We start from the raw sequence: 15,443 nt of genomic DNA on the forward strand, positions 1-15,443 counted from the left end.
TTTTTACTCCTGAGAAATCACAGTTGTCTCCTAGTATAGATAAGCAAGCACCCTTCTTCCAATCTGTCGATCTGTCATACATCGCAGATGACACTATGGCTCCGGTTCCTCACCCTGCCCTCCTGCCCTCCTTCTCCTCCTCTCCCACTGCTGACTACCTGGGAACCCTAAAGGCGTCCCATGTGGGCCTTCCCCAGCGTGGCATTGGGGGCAAGGAGGAGAAGGGGAGTGAGAGGAGAAGGAGGATGCTGCCTTCATTAGTTTGCAAATGATTTGTGTGGTCAGGATATGTAAACAAATAATTTATATACATATAAAAGTAAACGAATATAACACACTTACATATTTTATATAATATATATAATGTTCATTTCTGTTGCTCTGTGAAATATGGGTTATTTCATAATAACTCACGTGTGAGACTCTGTCTTGCTGGCTGGTGTGCCCACGGTGCGGGCGAGGGTGCTGACCAGCTGGCGCTCCTGGCCAAGGCCTCTGAGGGCAGCCTGTGCTCACCGGTGCCCATTTGGGGGCGCATGGCCTTCTGCTTGCTGTCCAAGGTGGACCTGAGGATGAGGTCGCATCGGTGACCTGGGCATGTAAGGAGGGCAGTCCAGGTCAGAGGGTGTGGGGCTGCTGAGCTGAGGAGAGAGGATTGATGGGCTGGAGTCTGGTGGCCTGCTCTACACAGGGAGACGAGGGGCGCTGGGGACGGGTCGCAAGACGCTTCAATCTTCTCGCCAGACCCGCTAAGTCCTGTACCAGGACTGGCAGAGTAACAGATGTGAATGTGCCTTCAGTCTGCACAACGCTTTTCTGGGACAGTTGAGGGCCCACTCTGATGCCTTGAAGACTCTTCAGAGCCTCACGATGTTGGGACTGAACAAAGGATGGAACCTCTTCCCGGAAAAGCTGAACAGGACTAAGGCAAGGAGACCTTCCACCAGGCCAGGGCCAATGCCCAGGCTCCTTCCTGGCCCCACTGTGGTTGTGAGGAGGGCACATCAGCAAGTCTGCTGGAGCCGCTCGCCTCCTTTGTTGAAATCGTGGGGACCCATTCCCATGTCCCAGTCCATCTACTCTTATCCTTCCAGCTCAGGGTGCAAGCAGGGCGACAGATTTGGGATGGGGGAGAGACAGCAGTCCTTGGGCTGAGTTTTGTGTTATAGAGAGCAAGGGAAACACAGCTCCTGGGAAAACCTGAAAGTGCGTGAGCAGGCACGCAGGTATTTTCAGAGTTCCTCTTCCCTTAGAAAAACAATCCTTCCCACTGACATTTGAAAGGTATTTTACATGCATGTAAATCTTGCACTCATTGAAAAACGCACAATGGCATCCCTGTGATGATCTTTGAAACTTTAGCTTTTACTTTTTTCTTTTTTCTTTCTTTCTTTTTTTTTTTATAAAGAGACAGGGTCTCGTTCTGCTGCCCAGGCTGGAGTGTATTACTTTTTAAAGAAATCGAGCATTTCCTTCCATCCTGGCGGAATTTGGAGCAGCGACCTAACGTGCCGTTCTCTTTTGCACCACTAGGTGGCCCCTGGTGCTCTCAGATGTCGGCCAGGCTTGCAGACAGGTGAATGCATCTCATTGGCTCCAGGGAGGCATGATGCCACCGGGCAGCTCTTTTTAAGAGAAAAGCCAGAACCGGTGGAGCAGCGACCCCTGAGCAGTGTTCTCTGTGCTGAGCGGCGGGACTGAGCTGTTGAGTTAGAGCCAACATGAGTGAGGTGAGTGATGCTTCGACTTGTAGAGGGAAACAGGAGTGAGAAGGGACCTCGGCTGAAGGATTAGTCTCAGGAAATGTGAGGGGCTTAGCAGTGCTGAGGAACAAATTAATCGTGTAATTATTTGCTTGGAGAACTGACAGGATTGATCTCTTGGTTTGAATGGTAAGTGCAGAAATTGGTTAAGTTTGCAACTTTTACAATTAGCCTGAGGAAGAGAAAGGTTTGCTTTCTGATTGAATTGTGACTTTGAAAAGTGCTTTGGGTTTTAGAGCTCAGAAGAGAAAGCCAAATGTTTTATTCTCTTATGAAGATGCGTGTCTTTGCATGATTCCCGCGGTGATACCTTTCAGAATGTGAGTGGGCAGGTGGTCATCTGGTGAACGCAAGCCTTGGAAGGGAAGGGGACAAGGTGGGGAAAGGGCTGGCCGTTGGGTGGCATTTCATGGCTCGGTTGTACAAATTACCTCTGCAGTTAATCAGAGCACCAGGGAAAGAAATGCAAACAGTAGTAGGAGCTGGGAAACATCCGTGTGTATAGATCTGTGGCTCTAAGGCCAGAGGCGGCCCTGGCAGAAGAGGAGCTACAATTGTGCAAATCCAAAGTCACTTCTCTAAACATGTTTATACAGAATGTGTTTTATTGGGGCCAACTGACAGCACGTTTTTTTTTTTTTAAATCATCTTCTCCTTTTTTCTCATCTATGAAGCAGATTAGCGGTGGTACAACATCATTCTCTAATTCAACTCAATAACCGAGCCAAATGCATTTTCATTTCCTCTTGGTTTGCACTTAAATAATTACTTTTAAAGATCTTTTATCTTCTCTGTCTCTTTTTGACAGATGGATGATTCTTTTCTTGGAAGTCTAGGGTAAAATTAACAACTTCAGAAATAAAATGCCTCCTCCCTGCTTTTATCTCTCTGATGGGTGATTTTTGATGTTAACATGACAAGAAGAAGAGAAAAGCACTATAAAACTTAGAAACGGGGTTTGGGACAGAGCCAAGGGTTTGAGGCAGGGAGAGACCAACTGTGGGGTGGAAGATGGGAATTCTCCCATCACCACCATCCATGGTACCTATAACAGCAGCTAACACTTGCCTAATGGTCTGTGTGCCGACAGTGTCAGGCTGTCTCTGCACCTGTCACCTTCTTTGAACCTCTCAACAACTCTGTGCAGTGGGCACCATTATTATTCCCAATTGACAGATGAGGACACTGAGGCACAGAGATGGGAACCAAGTGGTTCGAGGTCACCAGCTAAAGAACAGTAGAGCCAAGACTTGGGCTGCAATGCTGGGTGGTTGACTGCCAGGTGAATCTTGATGTCTAAATGTGTATGGAATTTGCTGAACAGAGGGGATGCCAGAGGTTGGAGGAGGAGAAGGGAGGTGAGGAGAAAGAAAGAAGGAAGTTGGGGCTCTGAAATAGAGATGGAATGATGAGGATGAGACCTCCATTTCCCACATGCTAGGAGGAGGGGCTTTCTGCTGGACTCTACAGATATTTCAGAAGCTTCTGTGTCCACATCAGCTCACCTTGCTTGCAACAAGAAGGGATGGCTGCGTGGAGTGGTTTTTCTTTATATACAACTTATCCAATAAGAGTTTCCTATAGAAGAAGGACTTAGAAAGCAGCACAGCACTGAGGGGTGGCCTCTCGGGTCAAGTCAGCTACCCTGGGATTCTGGCTCAGTCGTGCCGTCGTTTGCTGGGGCTCCTGGCCAGCAAGGTGCTCATGAGCTCTCAAGGATGCTCAGCTCTGCTGGGCTCACTCAACTGTGCGGGTCTCCAGGGAGAAAGCGCGTGTTCCAGAGCTCACCTGTGATTAGGGTCACAGCCTGGTTCCTGCTGAACGGGTAATCAGGGCAGCTCTGTAGTCACTGCCCCGCCGTGGCGCTTATTGGACGTATTTGCAGGTTCTTGCAGGAGCTCTTGCCTTAGTTCCTTTAATGTGGATAAAAGCACACAAGAGGCGCATCCCACTTTTCTGCCTCCCCTTGCTGCTCACAAAACCCCTCCCAGCTCCCTGCTCCTCATCCTCCCTCCTGCCCTGTTCTCCCCCTCACATCGCATGAGGCCCCCTCCCTCTGACCACCAGCATGGCCACCGCTCCTGGCTGATCTCCAAGTTCCTGGGCATGTGCTCCTTGGAGAGCAGGAATTTGTCCTTTGACTAAACCTCAAATCTGCTTAAAATATTTAATAAAGTGGAACAGAAGCTCCTTTCTGGGTAGAGAACTGGATTTCCCCTTCACGGCACCCCTCAAGGAGTTTCTTTGGTTGGATGAATTAAATGTGGCTTCTAGTTTTAATAACTCTCAGGCAGAAATGGCTTTCAGATCATCACTTACTTGCATATGTGACTAATTACCAAAGAAAGCCAGAGCAATGGATTTTGCCAGACTTTCCTTGACCTTAGGATTGATTGGGGTCTGGTGGGCAAATAGTGCCTGCTGCAGTGCCAGGGCTGAGTGCCTGCTGCAGAGGCTCTGGAGCTCATTAGCTGCTTACCCAGACAGTGGGCAAGCCTGCTGGCTGGAGAGGACCCCAAAGTGTCATATACTCCCCGGGGCCTGCTCTGCACTTCCAGGCCTCCCCGCCTTTAAGGGAAAGATGGAGTGGCAAAGGGAGCCTCGAACTGGCTTTAAACTGGGCAGCTTTACAACAAGACGTCTTCTTTATTTCCTGTAACAACACTTTTTAGGGGAAATGACATGTGATAGAAAAGAACAGCTCAGGAAAGTAAAGTACAGCGAGGAAAGTAAAGTCCAAATTTAGGGTAATGTGAGAGAGAGGAGGTGGTTTGTGGGGGTGTCTGATTTACATTTTGGTATTAAAATATGTCAGATGTGCCTGGAGCAATCTATGAGATGAATTGGAAGAGAATGTAACAGGGATCAGAATACAGGCTTAAGTCTATCAACTGGATCAGAAATCTTAACCATCACAGCCTCAGTTTACAAGGTGCATTCTTTCTCCCTCATCGTACTCACCCAGGCACAAGAAAAATGACTACTTTTGTTTAGCCACTTAATAGAGCTTTTGAAAAAAGAGTTCCTGGAATAATGACAGTCAGTCCCATGTTCTCCTTTAGATGTCTATTTTTAAGTTGCTTTTCAAAGGAACTCATTTAGGAGAGCTGGGGCAAGGTTGGAAGGCATAAGGACAAACATCTGGAGCGTGAATTTAAAAATGTGACACCCTTGCCCTGTTTAGGGTGCGGGTTGGAGACGTTCCAGGTCACGTAATCAAATGACAGCTATTAACTGGACTTGAGATCCCTTTGGGAAAAGCCTCTTCATAACCCCGAGTTTCACGGTCATGGGCTGGGCTCTTTTCTTGCTTTGGGGTGGATGGGAAAGTGCAACTCAGTACAAGGGCTGTGGCTCTTTCTTTCGTCTAGACGTTGGCCCCAGCGAAAGACGATACCCATCAAAGGCATGGTTTGAAAAACATCAAGGACATTTAAGGGCAAATCTTTAGATACACATGTCTGTTCTTAGCACCCAAACAGAATCAATGTCGAACTTAATGTATACATTAAAACGTACAATAATCTCTAAAGGAAGAAGAAAGCTGTAAATGGCATTTTTCTTGACAGAGATTGCAAATGGGAGGCTACATGCAGTTAACTCGTGAGGTGAGGACATAGAAAAAACATGAATTAAAAAAATGTTTTGCCACTGATTTAAAAATATCATACATACAACAGTGGTTTGGGGCTTACATAGTTGACTCTCACGGTTGCCCAGTGGAGGGACTAATGTTAAAACGAAACAGATCCTAAGAAGAGAAAGATTATGGCTTTGAGCTTCTTACAATGTAAGGGTAAACTCAAACGGATGCTAATGGGTGGGTGATTAGGTTTGTAAGGAGCTGTATATTTTAGACCAGTTGTGAAGCACAGATTCTGAGGGTGACTGCGTAAAATGTGGGTTTTGCAAATGGTCTGCAAAACCCAGCAACAGAAGGTCAAATGACAGTTCAACTTCTTATGTAATTATAACCCCATTTGAGGGTGTACCTGCAGCAAGGACTCTGACAGATCAAGCAAGATCAGTTTTAGTTTCGTTGGACAACACCATGAAAGATACTCTTTCCTCTAATTGGTGATATTAAGTTCACACAGTCACCAGTTACAATTTGGGTTTGAAGTTCAACTTTTCCTAATAGAGAAGAGGTCAAAATTAAGCAGGAATATGTGTTTCCCAGGGCCGATGATTGTAAACAGTTGCCATAAAACTTGTTTCCCCAATCATGCATTTTATGAAGAAATGCTGTGGGGTTAAAAAGTCTCAGGTTTTCTCTTTTGGATTTTAAGAATGACACAATGCAAGATGTATTTTTTTTTTTCAAAAAGAAAATAAATGACTCATTATTGATTTTATTAAAGGTTTAGTGAAGTAGTACGATCAAGATGAAAAGAAAACGTGTTTTTGTAATGGAAAGTTTCTTAAACTTATGATGAGCACATTCTTTGTATTATTTATTTACTTATTTATTTGAGATGGAGTCTCGCTCTGTTGCCCATGCTGGAGTGCAGTAGCGTGATCTTGGCTCACTGCAACCTCCGCCTCCCAGGTTCAAGCAATTCTCCTGTCTCAGCCTCCTCAGTAGCTGGGACTATAGGAGCCTACCACCACGCCCAGCTAATTTTTGTAGTTTTAGTAGAGACGGGGCTTCACCATATTGGTCTGACTGGTCTCGAATTCCTGACCTCAGGTGATCGCCTGCTTCGGCCTCCCAAAGTGCTGGGATTACAGGTGTGAGCCACCACACCCGACCTGCGTTATTTTTTAAAATTCTAATTTCTACTCTCAGTGCTTCGTTAGAGATGTGATCGGGGGAAGGCATTCACAATTTGTCTATGGTCCTTCTGTTCTTAGACCACTGGGCACGTTGAACTATTTGGATGCACAAATATATCAGGACCTAAGCCTGGGGCTTCTCATTAATTTAAAATGACTTTCTAGAAAGGTCTTCATACTTGGAGAAAAGGAGAATTTTAGGGGATGCGTGCATACAGGTTTATATTATATTGAATGATATTTTTATGAAACACAACAGTAAATATCATGTTGTTAAAGTATTATAGGCTGCATAGTATTGATTAGAAGCATCCTAGACTGTGAACTTCCCAAAAGGGACAATTTTATGTCATTCACAAGTCTGACCGCTGGATGGGCACTTGGTAAATGTCCAGTTACCGAATGAAGAAATAAGTTTTGGGATGTGGATTTATCAGTTGCTGTAATCAATAGGCCAGGCACCCTCTTTTCTAAATGTTGAGGCTTGTGGTTGGGATACATTTGGAAAAGACGTATTCCACCTTTTATTCTTTATTCCTGGTTTGAAACCTGTGTTTGCCATGTAAATCCTTTTATGTGGGAAATGGGTGCATTGTTATATACGCAACATAAGTGCTCTCATGACAGTAAAAGAAAATGAGAAAAAATAAGAAGGATCTCAACAGAAGGAACTCTTGACATTTGGGAAAATGTCAGGGAAAATATGGGAACTGAGCAAGGGACGTAGAATTCTAATATCCTATGTTTCCATGTTGTCTCCATTGAGACTAGTTCACTTCAGATAAGCTCAATGAAGTTCAAACGAAAGAGACTGTAGCCAGAGAGGCAGAGCCTGTGAATACCTTGGAAAATGGTTTGCTATACTGAAACAGAAAACCAATTTGACTGTGATTAGAAGAGAATAAGAGAGAGTCTAAGCAGATCTGTAGTAATATGGCCCCAGTGCCCAATCTCCATCAGCCCAGTTGTAAACTCTGGCATATTGTTGAAGGTAAACATTTAGCATGCGGAAAGCAAGTTGCATATTATTGCAAGGAAATAGTTTAATCATCATCTAAAATGAATTCTTAATAGCATACTCATAATATTAATTAAAATAAATAATTGATATTTGAATATTTAAATATTTTAGTAAATTTATATTTGAAATAGGAATATATGAAAATTTATATGCCAAAAGGGATGGATTCAAATTTCTTTTCTTGGGGAGTTCGAAACTGAATTGCACATCCATATCCCCATGTGATTAATCTGATAGGATCTCTGCTTTCCTATCATCCCCAGGGATAAACTATTTACCATTCTTCTTCCCATCTTTCACATGAGGTGCAATGTGAACAATGAATACAGAAACATTTTCCAATCATCTGGCACAGGCGCCTTTGGGATATAGATATGGGAATGTTCGATAATGGATTGTTTTGTGCCACAAACAAAGCAAGCTTGCCACAGTCATCAATGGCTCAAACCTATAAATACCACATTCATGTTGGGGCCATTCTACATGAACAATTTAGCATAAGCCACACATTCCAGGCATGGGTCTGCTTGTATATTGTTTATGCCTCACAAAGAGCTCTGAATTTATGCTTCAGAATCTCACTGAATTTACTGCTCGTTCCATTTCTGGAAGGGAAACACTTGGCCCATATTTATGACATTGCCAGTAGAAAAATCAATCACCCACTAAATGCCATTATTTTATATTTTACTCTTAACTCGCCATTTTATAAATGAAAGGAAGACAAATTAGACTCATAAAGCAGGAAGGTAATCATCCACAAATTGAACATTTAAGGGCAAGGAAGCAAAAGCTGTGAACTGTTCCAACCATTCAAATAAGGCAATTTTCCTCACAAAGGAGCTAGAATAGAGAGCAGGGGAGTCCCTGTCTTCAAGGTTTCTGCCCTCCATTTTAGGACAGTCTTGGACTTGGATGAGACTAAAACGTCTCCAGCCATACACGAGTCAGACCTCTGCCTCGTAGTTCAGAAGACAACTTTTGAATGTTAAATATTGTTTATGGCGATTTGATAGCAAAGTGGGATCCAGATTGGCTTGAGATCACGCTATTCCTGGTATAACAATCCAAGTCTGTGGTATAGTGGCATGACAAAAGACACAGTCATCTGTTCCCGTAGCACCACATCTGTGGTTTGGTCAATAATCAAATGAAGTAATGGTTATTTTAATTTTATATGACCTCTGAGAAAAGGACTCCAGAAGTTGACAAGACCCATTACCATGTGTCTTAATCAAATAAGAGTAAAAATATAACAAGGAAACACAAAAACACAAGAGGGAGAAATAATATAATTTCTTCCTTTTTTTTCAAGATCTTTGAAAAAAAAACAAAAACCAATACAAGCATCTGTTCATCAGGTGGTTAAGTTCTAGTATTTTTTTAAAAAAGCTAGTTAAAATGTTACACCTGCTTTAAAATTTATGATTCTTATGTACATTAGTTCCCCCTTATCTTCAGATGCCCGGTGGATGGCTGAAAGTGTGGGTGGTACCGAATCCTATACATGCTATGCTTTTTCCATCTGATAATACCTGAAAGTGCTGCTAAGTGGCTATGGGAGGTAGTGTAGACAGTGTGGATACGCTGGACAGATGAATGATTCATGTTGTTAGACAGCAAGCGGTTTCATAACGCTACTCAGTACAGTGTGCAATTTGCAACTTATGAATTGTTTATTTCTGGGATTTTCCATTGAATATTTTTGGACTGTGGTGAACAGCAGGTAACTAAAACCTCAGAAAGTGAAACCAAGGAAGGTTAAGGGGGAACTACTGTATGCAATTTCTTTATTAAATAATAGCCACTGTTTCATTAGGAGTTGTTAGAAAAATATCACTTTTTTTTTTCTTGTGCCCAGCAAAATGACTAATTGTATTTAGGGTTTTCTTTTTCAAATTGTAAATTTTCTCACAGTTTTTTTTTGTTGTTGTTATGCAGAGAAATCTCTGATGCAATGAACGGGTCAAATTTCGAGCTGAGTGTGGCTGTGTGACAGCATCCTGGGTGCTGGTCTCCTCATCTCTGAGGGGTGACAGCATACACACAGACACTGGCGCTGCCACAAGCCTGCCCATGTCCAAGACGGGCGATGGTGTGGAGCCTTCCTTTACAGATTGTATCTCTGCATCTTCCAGAGAGTTTTAGGTGGAAATAGCAACAAGCAAAACTTCAAACCATTATGCCATAGTGACATCTTCTCCTTAAAACAATAAGGGCGACTTGACGTGATTTTATCCTCTTGCCTTCTATGACTTTCCACAATTGTCATTGCTCTAACAACAACTGTCTGTTTTAGCATATCAATGTTTTGGGAACTATCTTCTCAGTATTCCTGCAGATCCATAACAGAACAATGGAATAGTGTCCACAATGATTATGGATATCAGTACTCCGAAGTTTTTGATAGTGTACCTTAATAGGGAAAAAAATTTGACCGTGTATACACAGCAAATTTTTATTGATTTTACAATTATGTATACATGCGAATATGCTAATATAGTAAGAGTTAATCGTTAAAGGAAGGGTAAGGAAATCTATAATTCCAATAGACTTTTTGGTAACTGTACTTCTTTTTGAGTCTAATTTGATGGCTGAGGTTTTTAAGCTTCATTGGTGCCCATGAAGATGTCCTAAGAATAGAAAGTTTAGTTAGTGCTTTTATTGTTTCCTTGGTGTTTGTGCTGATGGTGTTGGTATTATTTTCAGTCTATGATTTAATGCAGAATTTTTCAGTTGTGATAAAAGACATATACGATTTACTATTTTGACCACTTTCAAGTTTGCAGTTCAGCAGTATTAATTATATTTACACTGTTGTGAAACAGGTCCACAGAACTTTTTCATCTTTCAAAGCCAAGACTCTGCACCCATTCAACAACCACTCTCCATTACCCCACCCCTATCCTCTGGCAAACCCATTCTATTTCTTACCTCTATCAATTTGACTACTTTTGGTACCTCCTATGCGTGGAATCATACAGTATTTGTCTTTTTGTGACTGGCTTATTTTACTTAGCATAATGTCTTCAAGGTTCATCTATGTTGTGGACTGTGACTATATAGGACATTTTAAAAGCCACTTACCTACTGTGGGAAGATTAGTTTAGTTAAAGGTAGACTGTATAATCTATAAATCCTCTTAATGGAACGTAAGGAACTGCAATGCATCACATGATGATATTCTGAGAGCAAATCAACAGGCAGTGTGTCTTGGACAATCTCCAGCTGTGGGACTCCTACTCTTTCCCACCAAGTGATGATGTCAGTATCAATCCAGATATTAGCTATTAACGAAACCTAATTTTTAAATTGATCTTAGATCCTACACAAACATAAATAGAAATTCTAAAGTCTTCTTTACCGTGAGTGTTTGTGACAGTGAAGCACCTTACAACCCCAGAGGTGCCGTGGACATGGTGGTCTGTGCCAATAGCACCCCCTGGAGTTGTGCTGTGAACAACTATACCACTGAACGTGGTGGCTCTGCCCTTCCTTGAGTTGACGTCAGCCGGCTTAAGGACTGTTGACCTTGAGAAAGGCTGTCGTTTTTATAGTTCCACTTAGAATTCAGGGAATCAGAGAAGGGCGTCGTCGTCATTTCATTCAAAGCAGTCATTTTAAAATAGGGGACTGAGTGTCCAACGATAAATCTTGTGCAAAATCACAGAGCTTCTTGAGAGAAAGCTTAAGTTTCCCTTCCACATTTTCCATCCTATTACATTTCTCATTTTCTGGATACAACCCAATTTCTTTTAAACCTGTCCAAATTCCACTTAGGGTTTGCACAAGTAATTTATTAAATTAAAATTGTCCTGAATATTTTTATTAGTCTTGAGTTAAAAAAGAATAGCCACGGAAATCTTGACAAAGCCATTTTTTTGTTCATCAGGGCTTCCACTCTATTTCTAGGGATTCCAGCTTCCACCCTGACATCCCCAGCCTCCCATCCCATCACACACAGAGAAGCTGAGAAATGTTAATAATGCTACCCTGTGGAATGTTTCATTAAGACCCTTGTTGGGCACGGTGGCTCACTCCTGTAATCCCAGCACTTTGGGAGACCCAGGTGGGAGGATTGGTTAAGCCCAGGAGTTAGAGACCAGCCTGGGCAACATGGCGAAACCCCGACTCTACCAAAAATTAAAAAAAAAAAATTAGTCGGGTGTGGTGGTGCATTCCTGTAGTCCCAGCTACTCAGGAGGCTGAGATGAGTGGATGATTTGAGCCTGGGAGGTGGAGGTTGCAGTGAGCCATGATCATGCCATTGCACTCCAGCCTGGACAACAGAGCCAGATCCTGCCTCAAAACAAAAACAAAACAAAACAATCAAAGAAACAAGACCCTTGTTGGCAAAGTTTTATTTTGTTTTGCCTGGTAGTGTTCTTGACTTTGAGGTTATACCAATCACCTTTATGCCTTGCTTACTCTCTAGTGCTCTGTTTGAATGAGAAAGAGCATTCTGAACCCTAACATACACAATTTTTAGAAAACATTTGTCCAGAAAATGGTGGCCTTTTTATGGCCAAAACCATTGCATAGATAATCAGTCATCACAAATTTTGTAGTCACGTTTCTTTTTTTCTTCTAGATTGTGACACGAGAGAGAGAGAGAGAGAGAGATTATGTCTTTTTCTATACCATTTCATCTTCCCAGCACTATATCACTGAACTCACATTGATGGAGAATCAATAAGACGTGGTCCTTACCCCTTAAAGAACTTGTAGGGGGAGGCAGGATCACATAAAATTAACTCTACTCTGGTGTCCATGCAGAGTTACAGGCCTATTCTCTGTATAAAGCAAGTGCCAGGATGCATGGGTTAATTTGCCATTGCTCAGGGCTGGGAAGGAGAGGAAAGAAGATGCCAATGGGTAACCTTCCCAAAGCAGCTGGGGCTTACAAAAGTAGGGGCTCAGCACACATTGATTGAAGAATAGCACTACGATAGCACTCTGCGAATCTTAAAAGTCATACAATTTAAAGCCATGTGAGAATTTAGCAATCTTCAAGCTCATTGTATAGATACATGTCCATTATGATACTATAGTTAATTCTGAACTCCTGCCTGGTGATAAAAATTGCTTTAAACATGTTGGACATTTTCTCATCCACATCAATGAATATTTGGGCTCTATGGACTTGTTGCATCTTTCTTTAAAAGTGAAATTCTTCTGTATATTGGAAAGAGATTACATGAGGACAGTCAATTACATTTTTGAAAGTGCACACATTGGTTAGTTGTAAAATTTACATGATCCAATTGTGAGAACTGTGTACATGGATTTAAGTATATCTGTTATTTCCCTTTGTGAGAGTATCTATCCGTGCTTGCTCATGGTAGAGTATCATTGCACTCTGTATCTCAGAGCTTCTAGTGGCTTCTTAACCATTATATTATTGTCTTCTCTTTGAAGTTTGCTCAGGGGATGGGCTCAACCCTGTATTTATAACTCTGCTCTCACATATGCTTAAGTCCTGTCAAAATATCTAGATAATACAGTGCCACACCTCAAATATTATTTCTGGAAATGTTCTATACCTCAAAAATGTGGGATATTTTACCTCTTCTTGAAGAACATTTTCTTTTCTTTTTCTTTTTTTTTTTGAGACTGAATTTCACTCTTTTTGCCCAGGGTGGAGTGCAATGGTGCTATCTCAGCTCACTGCAAACTCCACATCCTGGGTTCAAGTGATTCTCCTGCCTCAGCCTCCTGAGTAGCTGGGATTACAGGTGTGCACCACCATGCCCAGCTAATTTTGTAATTTTAGTAGAGATGGGGTTTCACCATGTTGGCCGGGCTGGTCTCAGACTCCTGACCTCAAGTGATCTGCTTGCCTCGGCCTCCCAAAGTGCTGGGATTATAGGCATTAAGCCACCATGCCCAGCCAAGAAAGTTTCTTGAAATAGATGTAGCAATTTGTCAAGCACCTCCACCAAATACCTCCTTCAAGTTCATAGTTATTTTTCATCCAGATTCCTTCTTTGCCGTCTTTAAAAATGATTCATTTCATTTTTCAGGCACTATTCTATGAATTTCCATGTCATCACTTTTTTGCTGAGTTCTTGCTGGGAGCCAGAATTGGCTGAAATTCCTATGAGAGTTCCCCCACAGTTGCATTTTGGACGAGGATTTCGAATTTCACATGACAGACTATAAATGCCGCTAAATGTAACTCCAGAGATATAAGCAGTGGAGTCGGAGGCCCCTTCTCTGGCTCCTTAATGTCCCCATTAGTATTACAACAAGGAAAAGAGACACGGGCTGAAGAGTGTGGCAGATGCTGGCAGAAGTTAGTCCAGTTAAAAACACACCACAGTTCTGTAACCCTCCCTCCTGGCCCCCTCTGCCTTCAACCTCTTTTGAGGTAACGTAGCTCAGAGTTCGGACATCCATAAGAGCCTGTGACAGGGAGTAGGGTAGGACCAGTGACATAATTTGTGGCCCCAATGAAAAATCAATACGATGCCCCTTGTTAAACATTGATTAGAATTTGAAGATGGGGACAGCAACATATCAGACCAAGCCAGGGCCCTTCTGAGAGTGGGCCTCCTCGTACCGTGTGGGTCACTCTCCCATGCGGCCAGTCCTGGGTCAAAATGAGAAGCATCCCAATTGCTTTTTAATGAACAAATTAAAAACAGAAGAGGCAGAGCTGAAGAAACATAATTCCATTATCTTTGTAATGTCTGGAGCTATATATATATATTCCCTGTCCAAGTGGAAGCTCTCAAAATGGCCCAAGCCTGACCATGGAGGTCAGTGGGTGGAGGGTCTTTCCCCCAAATCCAAGGGAGCTTTCAAGTTGGTTTGGAGGAAGCCTCCCTAGCAGCAAGCTTGAATAAGAAATTATTGTGTTCAAGGATCAGCTTGGCTGGTGCTGAGGACCCTTTTGATGATGAAGTAATAAAATGGATTCAAAATCACTTGGAATATGCATGTGCATGTGTGTGAGTGTGTGTGTATACGTGTGTATGTTTAAAGGCCATATAAATGCTAAACTCTGTGTGCAAATGTCCTTGAATTCTGATTCCAGCTGTCTTTATCAAGTGCTGGTTGTTTATCCAGGTGAAAGCATCCGCTGGCCAGTTTTGTCCCAAGTCTTTTTCTATCAAGTCTTTGGTACTCACTTCTTCTTCTTGAGTATGCCCAGAGGGAACAGAATGCAGATGTACTAGGCTTTTCAATTAAAGAAACATTTTTGTATGTTGGGCTTTGGAAATAAAGAGGTCTGCCTTAGTAATTCCGGGATCAATATGTGCAGATAGGAAGTAATTTGGTGGTGTGAACTTTGGCCATTTGTAAGTGCCTTGTCCCTGGAAAACAATGTTTAAATTGGAATTGGGTTTATTTTCCAGCCAATTAAATCCTTCTGGATTTCAGAGGAATTTGAAACAAAATATGGAACAACTATCTATTATGAAGGAGGCACAGCTGTTAGATGAGTTGGTTGTTGGTAGTGGTGATCGTGTATGCATTTTTTTTTTTTTTTGTGGGAGAGTAGAATTTTCACTTCTGTGGGGAGCATCTGATCAAATGGCCCATATAACTTTTACCTGTCTTCTAATCTGAGTCTCAATCCACTTCTTGGGCTGTGACAGCTGATTTAGGACAAAACATTCCTTTTCTTCCAAAAGTATACGATCTTGGGCTTCTACTGTTTTCTGAAGCTATTTTTGTTCTAGTTGAATGTCGGGGGGAAAAACCTGGCTATTTGTTTATTATTGTACCAAAAAAGAAAGTCTCCAGCTTCCGAAGCTTGGGACACTCACTATTAGAGAAACATGTTTAGCAGCACACAGTGCCAAATAAACTACACACCTGCATTTCGTCACAACAGGTCATTGCAGGAACAGTGGCATTAGCCTCCATAGGAAAAG

The 15,443-nt window shown here is 42.3% G+C and overlaps 1 protein-coding gene across 1 annotated transcript in view; it reads left to right on the top strand.

Annotated features, from left to right (window-relative positions):
* The first annotated feature begins 1,636 nt into the window (after positions 1-1,636).
* PCP4 (Purkinje cell protein 4) overlaps positions 1,637-15,443 on the top strand; it is a 61,793-nt gene continuing 47,986 nt past the window's right edge. Inside the window, exon 1 of the mRNA XM_002830690.5 lies at positions 1,637-1,730. Within this exon, the coding sequence (XP_002830736.1) occupies positions 1,722-1,730 (9 nt within the window). The 5' untranslated portion in view covers positions 1,637-1,721. The remainder of the gene's footprint in view (positions 1,731-15,443) is intronic.

This window comes from Pongo abelii, chromosome 22, assembly GCF_028885655.2.
Source record: "Pongo abelii isolate AG06213 chromosome 22, NHGRI_mPonAbe1-v2.0_pri, whole genome shotgun sequence".
NCBI classification, from domain to species: Eukaryota; Metazoa; Chordata; class Mammalia; order Primates; family Hominidae; genus Pongo; species Pongo abelii.